This window comes from Paralichthys olivaceus, chromosome 11 (genome assembly GCF_024713975.1).
Source record: "Paralichthys olivaceus isolate ysfri-2021 chromosome 11, ASM2471397v2, whole genome shotgun sequence".
In the NCBI taxonomy this organism is placed as follows: domain Eukaryota; kingdom Metazoa; phylum Chordata; class Actinopteri; order Pleuronectiformes; family Paralichthyidae; genus Paralichthys; species Paralichthys olivaceus.
Genome location: NC_091103.1, coordinates 17,680,423 through 17,699,712, shown reverse-complemented (window position 1 = coordinate 17,699,712; position 19,290 = coordinate 17,680,423). Strand labels below are relative to the sequence as shown.

Below are 19,290 nucleotides of genomic sequence, written 5' to 3'. Positions count from 1 at the left end.
TGAGCATAAAATCAATTATTCCCATGGAGTGAATATATAGGTTAAGTCAGAAATAATATACAGAGTATATATTGCAATATATAAACCTTATTTGTTTTGTCCTCATCATATATTATGTCTGATAAAGATGGTGTGGAAGTTTGAAAGACAGCTTTAAACAGAAGTGTAAAACAAGTTTTTTTCAAGCATACAGCCATCTACAGCAGAATGATAAGACCCAGGCATGGAATTGTCTTCCATAAACTTTGGACAACTGGCTCCATGATTTGAGGGAAAAGTGCTTTCATATGTATACCATGTGACAATCAAATGCAGATTGAAGTAGTCTGGCCCCTCAGTGTGAAAGACAGTTCATCATTCACCTCATGTGGCCTCTGTGGATGGAGAAGAGTTTATTTGTTCAGTTCACTTACCTTCCAGTGAATTGGATATTTATGAGGATTTTAAACATGTGATTTTCCCATTTGTTCCTTTCCTCATGGGTGTTTGAAGGAAAACAGTTGAAGTTTGGCGTGCATGCAATATGGTTTTATAAGAAGCTACTGAAAGGAGCAGTGTGTGTTTTTGTGTCTGTGTGAATTTCACTTTTACCCTGTCTCATTAACACTGAACCCAGTTTCTGTTCTCAACCGATGGTGAGACTTACCAACATGAAGAGTAGCACTGCCTCTAGCATTTCATGAGAACAAAATAAACAAAGCCTGTTTTTACACTTCATGAGGTGGGTAAAATATCGCTGCTCCTTGGCCAACGTGAAGACTGTGGAAAAACAGAGGAAATCTGCACAGAATCAAATGACATCTTGCTGAGAATATTCTCCATTGCCCGAAGTTACAGCAAAATCCACCTCCTCCAACAGATTCGCAGCAGACATAAGTAATATTTCCTGGAAGAAGGTTGTTGATTTTTCACAATTATTTGCCTCTTCACTTTTAACTGGTTTCAGCTGCTGTCTTGCTAACACTTGATATTAGATCACTACAACAGTCTTTGCTGCAAAAGTCTCTAAACTCAGCCCAAACTGCAGGGCATGTTTAACAATAGATGCTTTGTTCAGTCATCAGCCATCCCTTCCTTTGTATTCTCATATATTTCCATCCGTCAGAGGGACTGTTGATCTCTTCTCCAGATCTGTTCAGTGACTCAATGCAACTTAAAGTTTTTATCTAGAGTTTATTATTTCTGTCTAGCGCATAATGTGTTCAGTGACTCAGGGTTTTTATCCTACACACTTAATACAGTGAGTGTGCAATAAAGCCTGACAGATGTTTTCAGCCCATATTGTTAAAAATTCAAGAGTTTGTCAAATCTGATAATATATAGTGATATGATAGAACATTTATTGAATAAACTCATATATGTGGAAAACTATTTTAATAGATTTGTTTTTCAGATTTTCAGTTGGACAATTAATTTGTCTGTGCTCCCATATCTTAAGACACAATCTCTAAACTATCCATACATTTTCAAATTGTTGTTACTGATATTAACGGTTATATCAGCCTGACCAAAAACAGACATCTAAGGAAAATGACATTTACTTACATTCTCCAGGTGTCATGAAACAAGTTGCTGCTTTCTGTTGGATCGTCATTTCTAAAAGAGTAATCATCAATTATCACAGCTTTAAAGAATAATTGCTGAGTCATGCCTACTTCCTTAGGTTGCTGTGAGACATACACTGAAGTCTGGGCCTTTTCCTGAAAAGCAAACTTCTGAGTCTTTTCCTCCAGGGCTTTTCCAGCCAGCCCCCTGGTAAATTCAAAAATAGGGAATGAGCACATTGCTAATGTTTCTAACATGCAATAAAAGCAAAATTGGAAAAAAAAAACAGAACAAAAAAGAATACAAATGTAGCAGAAGAAAAGGAGGTGCTGTACCTGAAGAAAAATGTCCAGGGAGTAATCATGCACAATATTAGGGCAAAACTGAAAGAGATATTAATGTCATTGATTACACTTAATAATATCAAAAGGTTAAAACAGACATTTATTGAAAAAAGAAGAAAGAAGAAAGAAAAGTAGAATGAATGAACACTTCTGTGTGTGGGCAAGGCCTGGGGTGAGTAAAGACAAAGAGTTTAAAAAAGGGGGATGCTTAGTGCGAAGTGAGAAAAAGTGGAAAGAAGGATAAAGTCTAGAGTAGAAACAAAGGAACGGTGAGACATATTTCTGGTCTGTGGTATAATTTCCATAATTTAACTGGAGTGCTAGCAGTCTGAACATGGAAAATGAGATGAGATCTCAGGAGTGGGCTGCTGGGAGCGGACCAACAGCAGTTTCAGACAGTGCATCTCTGTGGGCTCAGAGAGTCTGTCTTATTTCTTTGAAGCTGCAAACTGGGCAACGAGTTAAGTCCCCTGCAGAATGAAGTGGATTACTCGCATCCCTTCTGCTGTAATCCGTATGTGAGAAAAATCTTTTCAGAGTATTTCCATTAAACGCAGATTTGTGGATGCATTTGCTCATACAGTAGATCATCTCTCTGTACCTGTGGTGATGCTGGAATTTCACACCAGGTTTACAGAATCCTCACCTCCACCCTCCAGCCACAAGTAAGACAGATCCATCTTTGCACCTACTTTCCAGGTAGGATCTGTCAAGACGTGATGGTGGTTCACAGCCGTTCTCAAGCCCTTTCTTCTCAGTTTTACCAAGAGCCTATGGTTAACATAGGAAGGTATGCAGGTATCAGATGTCGCCTCTACTGTGGCCTTCGGATTTTGTGTGCAGTTGTTAAGAGTGACCCATAAGCACCATAAGCCAGATATGAAACCCCGGCACAGTGGCAAAAGTGCAACCATAAATCAATTAACTTTCAAACCTTAAATACCTCAACCATTAAATGGAAATGGGCCCTAATAACTTAAAAACATGGGTTGAGGTATATTATAAGAGTAATGTGGGGGCAGTGGAAGTTCTTTATTGGAGTTTCTCCATTCTAATTAGGTGCAGATGTGGTCCTTTATTCTCCAGAGTGGACTAATGGAGCCCACTGCGCTATAGCTAACTGTCACACACATGCAAAAAAGCTAAAAACATCAAAGTACCTTTAATTATTGAGTCCCAACGGGATAGGAGGGACAGTTCTTTAAAATAAGCCAGCTCACCCAATTAGGCAGCATCAACAAACTGGCCCTGCAACTTTACAGCAGAGGCTGATGCATGACAGGTTTAGTTTTTCGAGGAAACTTTTTTAGGTTAAGGGATGAAGTGATAAACTAAGTCAGTTGAAACTTAAGGGCAGAGACGTGTTTACCAGCCAGACCCTTGAAAGGGCCTTGGCATAATTGGCAGAGAAATGTGGTGTTAGGAGTTATCATAGATATGGACCCAAATGCAGACTTCCCACAAAGAAATGTCCACTACACAACTTTTAATTGAAAAAATTGGCTGTCCGATCGGGAAGAGGCCAAATGCAAGGTCATGCATCTAATAAAAGACAGGAAGTGAAGTGCTCAGAAATGAGATTGGTGAGTAAAGCAGGGAGAAATAAAATCAAAATGCAAAAAAACCGAGATGCTAATCCAAAAGTCCATAAACCCAACATTAGGTCTAACAAAAGATACACAAAGCTAAAGGTCCACAAAAAGTTCAAGGAAAGAACCTTGAAAGTCTTTTCAAAAGTTCCAGAAGGGGGCAGAGTCATGTAGAAATATATAACCTCCCTTTACTCACCCTCCAGTAGTTGTACTGCTTAAAGTAGCAGTTTAGTTGTAGCGCCCATCAATACTATTGGTCATGGATTTAATTTTATTGAGGCCTGCGTGCCTTATATATTCAGAGGTCTTCAGAGAAATAAGGGAATTTTCATATTTGATACTCTGTCCTCTGACCACAGCTGTGGGAATAAGGTCCTCTATATGTTGCCCTTTGTTCCCATATTCTTTTGAAAGCTGATGATGTGGAGGAGCTGAGGAAAAACTAAAGACTTATAAAAATAACAACAGAAGTAGAAGGTGAACAGGAAGACAGATAAATGTTATCAACAGTTCCAATCATTAAACTCAATTCATTATGTAATCCTAAATAGATGTTTGACAAATGGAAGTACAGCAAACAGGCATATATGGTGTTAAACTTGTAAACTGTTTTACACAAAAGGCGGGAGTTGCGTCATTCTACCCAAGATTTGGTCACCTGCTGCAGCATGTCATAAACATCTATATAGCACCTAGCAACCTGAGATACCTCGATGACATGAGGGAAAACAGACCTTCATTATAGCCCTGAGCTCAACAGCTACTAATGAAGTCATGTTTGCTACTCGGATCATAAACATTGTTGTAGACCTTCCCTGGAGCAGCTTATCACATCATTTTATTGCTTAATGGTTTGTATCCAGAGTTGAAAGCAGATGGGGAATCTGTTGGGATGTTTTTGTTTCAACAACTCGACGAAACACAGAACAGAGTTTTGACTTGTGCTCTCTGTCTGCCTTGAAATTTCCTAGTTTGGGATTTGTAGATATTATTCATGTTAGAAGCTTTATTTCCACAAAAATATGCTTAAGGTTTAAACCACTTCCACCCTATCGTGTACACATTTGTTCATGACCTTGTCCTTTTGGTATGTGTAATGTCAACTGAAACTGAAGGTGACTTTCTGCCCTGTCCCATCTACCACCCTCTGTGTGCAGACAGGTCGGTGGTGAGCAAGCAGACACACTCTGTCAAATATGCCTGGTATCCTAGAGTGGCCAGCCTCTCAAAGGAAGCTGTTTTTTCCAGTTCTCAAGTCACAGCTCTGCATCCTGCTTTCTCAGACGTGCTTCGAGGGATTATCAGACGAGCACCGGATGAGAATTTAAAGGAGGGATGTGAAAGACAATTTGCGAGGGGCATTTTAAAAATGCCCTGACTTACTTATTGATATATATTATATATTGATACACAAGGTGTGGGATGTCTTGGCTGAACTTCAGTTTAGGTTTTGTAGACGTGAGAAAATAACACACAACACATGGAATATTTTCCACCTGAGGTTCTCTGCATCGGCCAGTATCAAACCAATACTACTGATTGTCGTCACAGTTGAAACTTCTTTTTGTATTATCTAGATGCTTTATAATATAATGCTACTACTTACATGCTGTTTAGTAAGTCATTGACTGATGCATATGCCAGACCTAAGGGATGAGTGATGATTTGTAGCCTGAACCAAACAAAAGCTGTTGCTAGGAAAACATCTCAGTGAGCAACACACTGGAGCTTAGCATGGAATTAACAACATTCACCAGCAGAGACTGACGCCCTGGAGCCACTTGGAGCCACTGATCTTGTGTGTGTGTGTGTGTGTGTGTGTGTGTGTGTGTGTGTGTGTGTGTGTGTGTGTGTGTGTGTGTGCGTGTGTGTGTGCGTGTGTGTGTGTGGACGGGAGTGAGGTCATATTAGTCTGTCCTTTTTAAAAGGGCTGTCGGAGGGTTAACGCTTGCTTTTAGGATTAGGGTTAGAAATAGGTTCAGGTAAGGTTTGGGTCTATGCATTAAGTTATGATCACTGAATGGAAATAAAGATGGACGACATAACAGCTTCCCGAAAGTGAAACAACTTGATCACCCCCTTGTGGCTGGCTGTAGTATAGTCCATAAACACTGGCCACTCCATGTTAATAAACGGGACATGGACTCAAATATATATATATATATATGAATGCAGAAAAATTAAAAAGGCAATAGCCAATGCATTTCGATCAATGTCCCCTCTTTTGCTCTCTATGTGGACTGTGGACCTGCAGGCTACCTAAGCCATCTCAATCACGATTGGTCAAACTATAAAGGAAAACCAGAAGGCTTGTGGTCATTTGTATGGAAGATATTTTGCTTTAATTTGGGCAATAAGAACGAGTGTCTTTACTAAAACAGGAGGATAAGATTTTGTTTTTTTGTGTGTGTGTGGAGTTTTTATGTCCTCACGAAGCTCCTAAAGAAATAAAACAAGCAGCTCCAGTGGGACACGTAGACCATTTCTGTAAAATAAATGTTTTAATCACAAGGAGTGTAGTGATGTTTGACAGGAAAAGTGTTTTCATCTTCAGTAAAATGTAGCACCATTGTAGCTAACAGTGTTATTTTTAGTTATACCCATGTCCCTCTTCACCTCTTCAGGAGCTGCTTTAGATTTGTCAGTTTGGATAACCATATGGACGACAGACCTGTGGCAACCTACACTGAGCTGCACACCAGCAGCAGTAGCTAAAGAAACCTTACACTGTCAAAACAAACGGTGACCCACACATTTCAACTCTGTGAGGAGAAACTAATGTGAAGCCAAAGGAAACACACACACACATAAACATGCATACATAAAGACAAAGACAGTCACAAACAAACACGCAACAAAGACCACCCTCAGTGTTTTTATCTCTCTTTCTCTATGTAGTAAGAATTTCCTTCCTTGCGTCCCTCTACCTGCCGCAGTGACAAGATGATCAACAGTTGACAATTTGAAAAGGTCAGAGGTCACAGTTCAGACTCATCCTGCCCCACAGCTGTTACGGCCCTGTGTCTGTTATTAGCTTGATGTTTGCCCCCAAACACAGAGTTTCTTTTCATCACCTTTTCCCTAACCTCAGTCTCCCTCGTGTCGTTAAAAGCCTCTCCAAAGGTTACGTAAAAACGGTCTATTTCTGCTTGGGGGCCTCACACCGTGTGCAGAAACAGGGGGCGGATTGAAACAATAATTCACGCCAGGAATTTGACTCGACGATACGACCCTCTGGTTCTCCTGACGCAGAGAGGAGATGGGAGTTTTTTCCCTCCACTCTCCAGCATTATTAACAACATCAGGTGAGAGAACAGTGTTTATCTTGACTCTGTTGTCAAGACAGTAGTGATGTGTCCGTAGGCCTGTGGTCTGGGGAGAGAGTGATGACTCACAGGTCAACGGTTGAGTTAAAGAAAGACTGTGTGTGTGTGTGTGCATGTGTGTGTTTTGGATTGGGGGGGGTTAGAAGGCTCAGTGGGGTTTAAATGAAATTTCAGTCAAGTCTTGCATCATCTTCTATTTATTTCCTCTCCTCATTCCCTCTTCCTGTCTGTCTGAGAGGAAGCTGACAAGAGTTACTGTGTAGGTGAAATGTGTTGCGTGCTGCTTTTGTCTCTGTGTTTGCATTAATCTGACAAAGACCCTTGCACTGGATTATATTTTGGAGTTTGATTACCAAAATAAAAGCAGAGCACATAATTTCAAAAACTGATCAACCTTTTGACCCAATCGTGTCAAAAAAGAAGGGAAGCAAATAATTAGAAAAATGAAAAGGTGACTTACATAAAGACTGAACTGAAAAGCAGCAAGTGTGAGTGTGTGTAGCTGCTCAGCCCTCTCCATGAGAACGCATGTTTGATGCCCTGATCAGACCCAGATGTACATCATAGATCACAGCTTTGGGAAAAATGATTGCCTGCAAAAATGAAGGGCTAAGAAACTGACCTCCTGTACAGTTTTTAAACACACGCACACACACACATACACACGTTTGTACTTCTGTCTTAGTGAGGTCACTCATTGACATAATACATTTGCTAAACCTTTACCCTAACCTAAACCGACTTCTAACTTAAAAAGGAAGTCTTAACCCTCAAACAACACATTGAAGAAGTGAGGACTGGTCAAAATGACCTCACTTTCCAAAAATCTTGTCACTCTGTATGGTCTACTTAAAATGGTCCTCACAAAGATGTAAGGAAAAGAACACAAACACACACACACACATACACACAATTCATGCCTGACCCTCACTCCAATTCACTCCAAGTCTTTAACTAGGACCTCAGAAAATTACATTTTGCCTCATTGGGACCAGTCTTGACAAAGGAGAACACACATTCACAGACATTTTGATAAGCATTAATCTAGGAAACGAATGCTGCTGACTGTACCAATCTTGCCCCAGACACGGGAAGTTGCAGCATTGCCATGCTTACTGCTGGCCTTCCATGGAATGAGGGGCAGAAGGCCTTCAGAGTCATGTGATCAGGAGAGAAGTAGAACCAAGATGTGCAGAAAAGTGCAGTGGTGTTTGTCAATGAGGTTTATGGTTGTACAAGCTTTAATAATGACTATGGTACAGTCACAATGATGTAATAGAAAAGGATCAGTTATTAGATGTTATTACATGTACAGTGTTTTGAAATAATTTAAAACAAAGTCTGGATCGTCTTCTGAATAAGTTGGCACTTTCTCTGCCTTATTTCAAATTAATAAATGAATCAAATAAAACAAAGTAAGATGCATTTAAGTAGACTTACATTTCACTGAAAACATATTGTAGGCACAAGGGTTAGAATATTGACATTAAATGCACAAAATAATATTTTTATCATTCTACATTTAAATTCACACTAAATTCATTACATTATAAATGGAAAATGCTAAATGTAAATACCACTAAAAGGGCTTTAATTTTACTTTGTGTGAATGTGTCTTCCTATGATATTGTACCTCACAGGTTATTTATACTCTTTATAACATTTAGAGGCCACATGTATTAATATCATTGTCATCATTATTACTATCACTACAGTACACTCCAAACTTCATTCTGGAGAATTATTTCAGTACATGAATCCTGGATAAAATTCACTTTTGCAGTTTTTTTTTTGTCCTGGTGTTTCAACTTCAGTCGGGGCTTTCTGTCTGCTACACATTAAGAAAGACACGTTTTAATGGAAAGAAGTTTGCTCATGGTCTGTGTCCAACAGAGAGAGGCTGGAGTGTGAGGGCACATTTAAGTAGTTTGTTTTACAACCTGGACGATGACTTGTTGACCCTGCAGTGAGACATTATAGCCAGAACGACCCTGGGAGGACAGTGAGTTCAAAATCTGAATGAAACTTTGAGCACTGGAAAAAAGTTTTATATCGGTGACGAATCGGCCAACAACCATTTTATATTTTTCCATGGCAGAACAGAAGGTATTAGTGCCATGTGCTTCCAAGCTGTTTGTTTTTGATGGACCTGCGATATATTGCATTAAAGTCTAATCATGTAACCTGTTTCACTGTGTTTGATGATATATTATAAATAGTTATACATGCACCAATGAAATGTGAAATGTCTGTTAAAGTGATGAATACCTCACCAGATTGTCCTGGACATACTCCAGGATAGGCTGCAGTTCAGTAACATGCGGGATATAGAAAATAAAAAACAATACGATACAATGCAACTTTATTATTTCCAAAGGCAATTTGGTTTAGGGCAATAAATAGAGCAGTTCAATTGCATTGAGCTCAAAGTGCAATTTGTTTAAAAACACCAAATGTCTTAAAAAACTTCTAAGCTGTAGTTAATAAATGAAATACTTGGCAGAAAGGCATTCAAGAAAACCAAAGAGACGGATGCATTCAATTACTCAGATGTGACGTTCTGCCCTAGATAACCCTGACTCTTGGTAACTCACATAAATGTAAATTATGTAAAAATATTGCAGAAGCTATGGACAGTGGTGGACAAAAGTGAAAGATGAAAATATGGGGAAGCACATTATCTGAAAAACAATGAAGAGTTTCATATTTAAAGATTCTTAAGACACGTTAATCAAAACAACATTTACATCAATACTTGTGACTAAACCATAAATACACAGCTGCAACAGTAGCTCAGGAGATGATGATGACTATTGAATGTTATATTTGATTAATACTGTGGTTGTGTGTTTTTCTCCATGTCTGTTCAAATAGATGTAGACATGTTGCCAGCAGACTCTCCACATGACAGGAAACAGAAAGGAGAAGGCAAAGACAACGTGTTAGTCGTACTTTTACATCACAAATCCTCACACACATACACAGACAGATGGTCAGTATCAGTCCACAGTTGTACAGAATATAGTAGCAGAAGGGACAAAACGGCTCCAAGGGAACTGCACTGGGATTCTACTTAATCAGTAAAATTAAAAGGTCAGTTACAAAACTTAACTTATATTTATTACACTAAAACAGGCTGAGTGTGCAGAATGTATTGAGTTTACAGATTCTGTAAATGTTTCAAACTTTATTGCAAAATTTGCTTGTTGACGTTTACATAAATGCATTAAAACCAGTAATCGATCAGCTTTAAATTGTCATTTTAGGAATGATATATTGTTCAATGTTTTTTTTTTTCATACCATGACACCTAACAATCAAAATATGTACGATATGTTTACGAAATTGCAAGGACATTATATACAGGATTTTGAGTTATTTACATTTTTGTTCTTCAAGCTCTGCACTCCAGCTCTTTCATTTTGAAATAAGACAATAGACACTTTATCAAAGTGTCACATATCATCTTCATTTCCAGTAGGTTTCAGTCCATCCCCAAAGAACTGTTGCCTGTTCAACTCAGTGTTAAACTTTTTAAAAGAAATTGGACACCCACTCACTAAATGTGTTTTGGGTAACTGTGCATTGCTTCAACTGACATGGGGTTCAGTGTGGGTGGAGCTGCCAACTAGATTGAGGTGAGGTCATTTGTCGATAAAAGTATATTATTAGTTTTCAATAATATGAATATGAGAACTTTACGTTAAAGGGACCTTTCGAATTTTTTTATATTGTCACAAACCTACAGAAATTTAAGGTGAGACTTAGAAATTAACAGAGCACAGAGCCTGAAGAACAAAAACCTGTAACCTGTAAGCAGTTATAAAAATGACTCACATTCAATAAAAAAAGTGGATTATAGTGGAGTGTTAACATCTTTGTCTTTTCAGACAACCCACATGGAGACACAAACCGCTTTCCCTCAGTTCTCTGGCAATCAAAGCTTAACCAATATCACTTGTTCCCGTGACAACGTGTTGAAGACTGTGGTTTTTCCTGTTCTCTACTCCTTCCTCTTCTTGCTGGGGTTATTGCTCAATGGCGTGGCGGTGTGGGTGTTTTTTCGTATCCCCTCCCAGTCTCACTTTATCATATACCTGAAGAATATCGTGGTTGCAGACGTCATCATGACCTTCACATTCCCTTTCAAGGTTTGGTTAAACCGCTATCACTTGATTAAGGGTTAAAAAGTCATAATTAGTTGATTTAAGTATTTCTAATAGATTCATTATAGCACAAATTCAACAATGTTTGGTTACCAGGAGAAATTTATATTTCTGATGAATCATGAATCAAGGTTATTCCAAGAAGCAATTAATACATAGAAATAAAAAAAATAGCAGTTACACAAGATAATAGAGTCAGAATTAATTAGCCATCATCTACACTTAGCAAGTCATTCGCATACATGGTAATAAATCAGTCAAACTGATTTTACAATAATCCATTAGTTGTTAATAAGTAATAAATGTTAATGAGATGTGTCCTGTTGGAGGATAAAGACAACTTGGCAACCCAAATATTATTCTCATTATTGGCCACTAATTGAGCCAAAAAGCAGCTGTAAATTATCTAAAAACATTATTAATATAATTTGTAAACCTTCAAAGTGTGGTTTATGAAAAAACTGTTATAATACAAATCAAAGATGTGACTTGAATGTGATTTGTTTCCCCAGGTGTTATCAGACTCCAACATGGCGTCCACTGGCCTGCGTGTGTTTGTGTGTCGAGTTTCCTCAGTGCTCTTCTACCTCACCATGTACATCAGCATCCTCTTCTTCGGCCTCATCAGCATCGATCGCTGCAGAAAGACCCTCACGCCCTTCAGGGGCACTAACGCGTCCCGGTTAGCTCGTCGGAAGCTTCTCTCGGGCTCCATCTGGACCTTTCTGCTCGTCCTCTGTCTGCCCAATGTGATCCTGACGTGGAAAACCCCAACTTCTAAATACTTCAAGTGCAGCGACCTGAAGACGGAGGCCGGGCTGTTTTGGCATGAGGTGGTGAATCATGTCTGTCAAGTTATATTCTGGGGCAACCTAGTGACTGTGATAGTCTGCTACACTCTGATAACCAAAGAGCTGTACAGGTCCTACTCTCGCAGTAAGTCCCACAGCACTGGAGGGACTGTATGTCGAGCACAAAGCAGGACAACAACCCTCAAGTCCCAGCCACCCAAGAGGAAAATAAACGCCAACGTGTTTCTGGTCCTGGCAGTGTTCTTCGTGTGCTTTGTGCCATTTCACTTTGCCCGTGTGCCATACACCATGAGCCAGACCAGAGGGGTTCTCTTTGACTGTAAGCTCAAGCTCTTCTTCTTTCAGCTGAAAGAGAGTACACTGTTCCTCTCATCCCTGAACTCTCTCCTAGACCCACTCATCTACTTCTTCCTCTGCAAGTCCTTCAGGACCACACTGTTCAAGACCCTGCATATTCCTTCTGGTACCTGCAGCTGGCTGACACGGAGAAGCTCGAACACGGACACTAGCAGCACCCCTCTGAGAGACTCCTCCTTGTGCACGTAAAGTCACTGCACAGCACAAAGACACTTGAAACGTGGTAGTGAGGTGTTGCTGTTTCATAATAATGAGAATTTAACTTTGTCACTATATAGAGGATGTGCAGTATGTGACGGTGATTCAGTCCCACAGCCTTTCCCCAACAACAGAAAACAAATCAATAAATCACCATAATATCAATGTCTTTAATAGTTAATACACTGCAACTAACAATTATCAACAGCTTGTTGTTGTGTGCAAAGGTTTTTTGTAACACTGAGACACTGCAAAGGACTGTTGGGGTCATGTTGAGGAATAAGGTTATGAGACTAAAGTTGTAATTTTGTAATAAAAGTGTTTATATAATGAGATAAAGAAAAAAATAAAGAAAGAAGAAGATAAAGAAAAATATATTTTTTGGGATCAAGAAGCTGTAACCAACGACAGCCTTTTAGTTGACTATCGCTAAACATGTCCTCCTCTGTAAAAGAGACGTTTTGTGGTGCTGATTTGACAAGTATTTGGTTATTTGTGAAACTTATACTAAAATATAATATAACAATATGCTCCACTTTCCTCATTGTAATGGATATAAGAGACTGGACTTTGATGTTCCCCCTAAACAAATTAATCTTTACAGCTTCCAATCTTGAAAAAATAATTTTCAAATTGAAAATAGAATAACATTTTAAGAACAATCACACTATTCCTTTTTATACAGTCTTGCCTGTACACTAAACTAAAAGTCTTACATGTGAACTCCTGTCAATACACTGAAAGTTGTGCATGAAAGTTGTTTACATTATCAGTGAGTGATTGTGATTGTCACATATGCAGGTCCGAATGAAAGGAACATTTTAGTTTAAAGCATGTGGAGTTCATGGTCAGAAGAGACCTATAGAAAGAAATCACCCTTAATTTGTTATTCAAAGTCAGAAATGCTTTCACTGTAGTTTAAAAACACATGGCTCACAGCGGTGAAGGGAATTTAAATAGTTTTTCTCCAAAGCAGCTCAATGTCATAGATTTGAATCTGTCGGGTGGAAGAGTTGAAACATTAGTTATTTCTCTTGTGAAGGTGGAGTTAAAGAGATTATCATCTTGGTGAGTGGCATAATATTATTTCTTACAACTCTATGGAAAAAAAGCTTTTTCAGATTACTATGGCAAGTCATGGGGGTAGTTGAACTAAAAATATTTGGTTGATTATTGAGAAAGCGTACTAAGACTCAGCATGTACAATATCAATACTGCCTCAGCATGGCCTATGAGTTTGATTAACTTCAATGTTGCCGGGCTTAAACATTTTTGAGAAGAAGGATTCTCACAATGTAGTGGAGACGAACAAGTGGTGATCAAGGTGAAGAAAAGGGGAGGATACATTAATCAAACACAGAAAGTGGAAATAAGAGTTAAGACTTCTTTTTTTTTTCATTTGGTCATTGTTATTGCTGTGAACTGGCTTTGCTCAAAGTATAATTTTATGGAAATAGTAATTGTATCAGATATAGATTGGCTCTATTACATCAAGCTTCATTAGATAATAACAATTGTAATATGAATCTTACCACAATTAAATTGTTTTGGCACAGTCCATTATTTGTATTTAATTATAATTTACTTTAATATCTAAACTTCTAGAGTCCATACACTGCTGAAGTGAAATTTTACACATACGAAAAAGTAAAGGTTTAAAGTAACGTTTTGAGAGACAGGGTTGCACCTCAACATCAGAAACGTATAATTTGGTAGACTTGATGTAGTCTAATTAGCATAAAGTAACACAAGTCATTTTGTGCTCACTGTGGTAGAAACTAATCCAACAATTGCATAACTTCCCTCGTTCAGTGTCAAAAGAGGAAGTGTCATGTTCAGCAACCACAATGCATTCAAATGCTTTGGTTGAGCAATGTAAACAAAATTATAGTAACAAATTTCATCTAAGTTAATGACAAATGCAAATCATGTCCCACAGGGCGAGCTGGAATAATGTAGAGCAGCTCTCAGTTCATAATGATGACCAAGCGAAGAGCAATTCATGTATAACTACGCCCCCTATAGGCTTCAGACATCAGCCATTCATCTCTAAAACCTCTCAGCCTTTGCAGAATCCATCTAAAAATTAAATGGTATTTCCTCACATAGCTAAATGTTGCACCAGCAATTCATTGCATGTCCTGAAAAGCTTGCTACCTCTGAAATACTGTTTTTGTACTCAAAGTGTTGAAGATATCATACATATCGCAGACCAGTCCAGGATAAGAAACCCAATAGAGTTCTGCAGAATTAATATAGTTTAGTCTTTATTTGATATCCTCCTTTTATTCTAATTTCAGAATTCATGATGGTGGCCAACAGCACATCATACCTCTCCCCAAAGTGTGTCACTTCCAGAGGTACCTTAAATGTGGCAATCTCATACCTCTATTTCTTCGAGTTCCCTATTGCATTACTACTCAATGGCGTTGCAGCATGGGTGTCTTTGCACCTCCGCTCCACTTCAACTTTCATTGTGTATTTAAAAAACCTGGTGGCTGCTGACCTGCTCATGACCTTGACGCTGCCGCCCATGGCAGCCAGTATGCTTCCTGGAGCAGCCGTCGAGCTGAAGGTGTTCGCCTGTCGTTATTCTAACGTATTCTTCTACTCCTCCCTGTACACGGGTATCGCTTTAATGGGTCTAATCAGCCTGGACCGATTCTTCAAAATTGTAAGACCGTGTGGAAAGGTGCTGGGACAAAATGTGATGTTCAGTCTGGGGATGTCCACTCTGGTTTGGGTGGTTATATTTGGCAGCACGGTCATCCCAACCATCATTCTAACCAACAGGAACCCTGGTAATGACTCAGGAGATTTCTGCATGTCCCTGAAAGGTCCAGCTGGTGAGAGACTACATGCATTTGTGGTTTTATTCATGGAGGTTCTTTTCTGGCTCGTCACCGTATTGATCGTATTTTGCTACATCCGCATCACGGTGAAGGTCCTGCAGTCCTTCAGAAACTCCGGGAGCAACAACAGCCAAGGAAAGAAGAAAACCAAACTGCGAGTCTTTTTGATCCTTCTGGTGTTTTTTGTGTGTTTTGTGCCTCTCCATGTGATGCGCATTCCTTTTACTTTACATATACTCTTTGAAGATAATGTCTGCATGGAAATGGGGGTGGAGGTAGCTCATAACATAGTCCTGTGGATGTCTACCACAAACGCCTGTCTGGACCCTCTTCTCTACATCTATCTCTGCAGAGAGTACAGAGACAAACTGGTCAACATCCTGAAAGCTGGAGGGATCTGTGTTGGGTTGCACTCAGGTAAAAAGTAGAAAGTTTCCTGTGACAAAAAGGTCAGAGATTGATCTTAAAATGAAATAAAATAAGTTAGAAGAGATAAAGAAGATATTCCTAGTTAGAAAATAGGTTGTTGGTTTGGTGACTTTATAATCTTTAGATTGTATGTCGTATTGTTGCCTTATGTTGCCATAAGATTTGCTTCTATTGAGACTGAATATCCACTAAGAGAACAGTAACAAGGTAAACAAACAAAAGAAAAATCTCAACTAATAAATGTGAAGGTAATGTTTCAACATTTGTGTCGTATTTCTGTGTCTGGATCCTATCAGAGACATTGTTGTCGTTTAACTAAGCCTCGACTCCCATGAGTTTGTTTAAAGGACAATAAAATTAACAGTGTACTTAAGATATATAAGAGATTTTTTTTAATTGTTTTGCCTTTGATAAAATATCACTTAAGAGTATATTGTATTTTTCTGCACTCAAGAACAATACACAGTACTTCTATTATTTCAATGACGATGTTAAATTGTAACAATAAAATTCTACAAAATTCTTGTAAATCCTGTGTCCAAATTTAATAATTATCCCTGCAAAAAAGCATTAATCAAAAATATTTTTCTTTACTTTCAGTATTCAGTTTTTCATTACTTCTGTAAATATCTTCATTATCTTTAGTTGCTTTCTAAGAAACAAATGGTGTGTGTCCAACAATGTCCTCCTAGGTTACAATTCAATTAAATACTAATGCATCAGAGTAATCTAGACTGCACTGCAGGTTTTTGAACTGTTATTACTATATACAAAATCATTTTAATGGTTATCCTGCAACTTAAACTACAGCACCATCAGCAGAATAAACAGCTGCTGACCTTGTTTTCTATAAGGAAAACATCCACTTCACTGAGGCCTGTTGGACTGTTTGACTCTGACAAATGAGTCCATCTTTTGGTCAGAGGGTGTCACTGCATCAGTTGCTGCAGACTCTTGCAATCAGTTAGAGATGTTTAATGTATGACCAGATTATCTAGTTTCCCTGAATCCAAGTCTGAGTTCTATGAGGTGTTTACAGTCTGAGCTGAGAACATGATGTTTGAGTTGATTTTGGATAAAGACCAGTCTGTTTTTCCTATTTTTGCATATGTCCTGATAAATTGCCATTCCCATCGCAGCTGATCTGTTGATTTGTTTGCTAGGAAAATCAACAGTGTTTCTTAAACACCTACCATGTCCCTTGTCATACATGCAGGTCCATCTCGCATCTTTGTGTTTGAGAGGAATGAATTGAGTCGTCAACCGTAAGTACAACCTAGTGTTTGAATCTTTCAGTATTTCTTCTTCTGAAAAAAATCCTGTTCATTGTGTTACCGAGCAAGGATAGTATTTTTTTTTATTTCAAAAGAAAAGTTTTAGCTTCATTTTAAACAAAATAGGTGCAACGCAGTTATTGTCAGTGTTTTTTTGGTTGAAAGAGTTGTGTTTGTAACTTAGGTAATCAACTCTGCCTTGTAGAGTTTGATAGGAAAAAAAACAACCTTGAAAGGACAAGGAAACCTTTAAGCTCCTCTAAATTAATTTGTGTTTGAATATATTTACACTGCCGTTGAATTTACTGTAAATTAAAAAAATGTACATGCAACTATAAAATATAAAACTTTTGCTTTACAAACAAACTCCTTCCCTTGATTCCTTTGGATCATGAATTAATGGATAGATCTCACATTTGATGGTAACCAGCAGAACTGATTTAATTCTAAACAACGACGAGTATTTTGTTGATGAATGATTTCTTTTGTTATCAATGGGACCCTGCTAAAATACTTAACTGTCCAAATAATAGTTTAAAATGTAGTAGTCTAACTGTGGGTTTTGTATGTTTTTAATTCTCTAATTTTCCTGCAGGTGCATTGATGGCGTTTAATCAGACGTCTCATTATGATTCCCCATGCGACGGTTTCACCTACAACCCAAACATTGTTGCCGCTCTCTACTTCTCCATGCTCCCCATCGCTTTGCTGCTGAACGGTGTAGCAGCCTGGGTGTCTCTGCACCTTACGTCCACCACCACCTTTGTGGTGTACCTGAAAAATCTTGTCGCTGCTGACGTTATCATGACGTTGATCATCCCGTTGATTGCTGCGGGTCACTTGCCGCATCTGTCAAAACTATTATTTGTACCGTCATGCCGTTATTTCAGCACCATTTTCTACAGCACAGAGTACACATGTATCGCTTTGCTGGGCTTTATCAGTCTGGACCGTTTCTTCAAGATCATGATACCTCAAAACAAGTTAGCTCAGAATCTGACCTTAAGCAAAGTGATATCGGGCTCAGTGTGGGTAATACTGTTTGGAGGCGCAGCTTTACCAAATATCATTTTGAGCAACAAGTCAGTGGCAAACTTGACAGAGATCAGCACTTGCATGATGTTGAAAGGACCAGCTGGAATTGAAGTTCATAAGAAGATTGTGATCTGCCTGAATGTTTTCTTTTGGCTCGTCAGTGTTGTCATTGCAGTTTGCTACATTTGCATCACACACAGAGTCATCAAGTCTTTTAAAAACTCTGGCAGTAACAACAGCCAGGGAAAGCAAAAGATCAAACTTCGTGTATTCATGGTTGTTGTTGTGTTTTTTATCTCATTCACACCTTACCACATTTTCAGGATCCCTTACACTTTTCAACAAGTCCACCAGCATTCGTCCAAAACCAGCTGCTCTTACTTAAAGAGCAAGTTCGCCAAGGACCTCACCCTCTGGCTCGCCAACACAAACATCTGCATGGACCCACTTATCTACGTCTTTTTGTGTCGAGAGTTCAAGGACAAGCTTGTGTCTATGATGAAAAATGTTTCCACCTCATTTAAAGTTGCTTCAGCAGGCAAAGGAGAGGCTGTTTCAATTTAGATTCTGACAGACATCATGAAAGTGTCGTCATGAAAATGGACTGAGCTCAGGTGGCACTGCATATTTTGTAGACTTCAAATACTGTTTCACATATTATTTAACATTTTTTCTGTTTACTTACTATTTACTGCCTTCATAATAACTGTTTTAACCCATGTTGAAGTTTGCTGTGATGTTTTGTGTCTTGTCAGTGTGACTTTTGAAAGCTTGAAAACCATATGCAGGAAATAAAATGAGGATGAGTGACATAAACATTATAAGGGTGAAATTATTATTATGTTTTGTTCATGTAAACATAGCTCATCCAGGTTAGCTTCATGTTTTCAACTATAAATCAAAATTGGCCTTAGTCATCACTGTGACCACGTTCCAACACTGGCTTTTATTTAATTCCAACAAAGAAAACTATATTGGTTTGTCTATTTCGTTTGTCTCATTGGACCACTTCATACTTGATTTTATTGCAAAATATAATTCCCCCCTTGTATTGACTTGTGGGCCGGATCAAACTGTCTCATATAGATTAATAGAAATATAGATATTTTGTCAAACCAATAAACCGACCATTGTCTAATTTCTTGTATAAACTGTGATCTAAATTAAAGTAAAATAAGGATAGAATTTACAGTCCATTTGGGTCCTGGTTAGTTTACAGTAAAACATGTTCTTATTATATAACAATAACAGTAGATGTTTCTGGGACTTGTAGTAAACACATGCCTGTCATCCCTCAAATGTTTTTTTTCTTCCCATCTGTCATAATGCTTGGCTCAGATATCACACAGGAAATCATGTT

The 19,290-nt window shown here is 38.5% G+C and overlaps 3 protein-coding genes across 3 annotated transcripts; all 3 read left to right on the top strand.

Annotated features, from left to right (window-relative positions):
* Positions 1–9,727: 9,727 nt before the first annotated feature.
* LOC109630151 (P2Y purinoceptor 12-like) lies at positions 9,728–13,093 on the top strand. Its single transcript, XM_020088173.2, has 3 exons — positions 9,728–9,900; positions 10,698–10,958; positions 11,486–13,093. The coding sequence occupies exons 2-3, from the start codon at positions 10,707–10,709 to the stop codon at positions 12,329–12,331; spliced, it is 1,098 nt and encodes a 365-aa protein (XP_019943732.2). The 5' UTR covers positions 9,728–9,900; positions 10,698–10,706; the 3' UTR covers positions 12,332–13,093.
* A 1,412-nt stretch (positions 13,094–14,505) lies between these two features.
* On the top strand, positions 14,506–15,755 carry LOC109630069 (P2Y purinoceptor 13-like). Its single transcript, XM_020088080.2, has one exon. It carries the CDS (start codon positions 14,646–14,648, stop codon positions 15,618–15,620), a length of 975 nt encoding a protein of 324 aa, XP_019943639.2. The 5' UTR covers positions 14,506–14,645; the 3' UTR covers positions 15,621–15,755.
* A 1,673-nt stretch (positions 15,756–17,428) lies between these two features.
* Positions 17,429–18,769, top strand: LOC138412077 (P2Y purinoceptor 13-like). Its single transcript, XM_069534713.1, has one exon. It carries the CDS (start codon positions 17,499–17,501, stop codon positions 18,492–18,494), a length of 996 nt encoding a protein of 331 aa, XP_069390814.1. The 5' UTR covers positions 17,429–17,498; the 3' UTR covers positions 18,495–18,769.
* The last annotated feature ends 521 nt before the right edge of the window (positions 18,770–19,290 follow it).

Coding starts and splice junctions, on each gene's coding strand:
- LOC109630151 (XM_020088173.2), top strand. CDS start 10,707: ATGGAGACACAAACCGCTTTCCCTCAGTTCTCTGGCAATCAAAGCTTA. Junction 10,959..11,485: donor CCTTCACATTCCCTTTCAAG/GTTTGGTTAAAC, acceptor TTGTTTCCCCAG/GTGTTATCAGACTCCAACAT.
- LOC138412077 (XM_069534713.1), top strand. CDS start 17,499: ATGGCGTTTAATCAGACGTCTCATTATGATTCCCCATGCGACGGTTTC.
- LOC109630069 (XM_020088080.2), top strand. CDS start 14,646: ATGATGGTGGCCAACAGCACATCATACCTCTCCCCAAAGTGTGTCACT.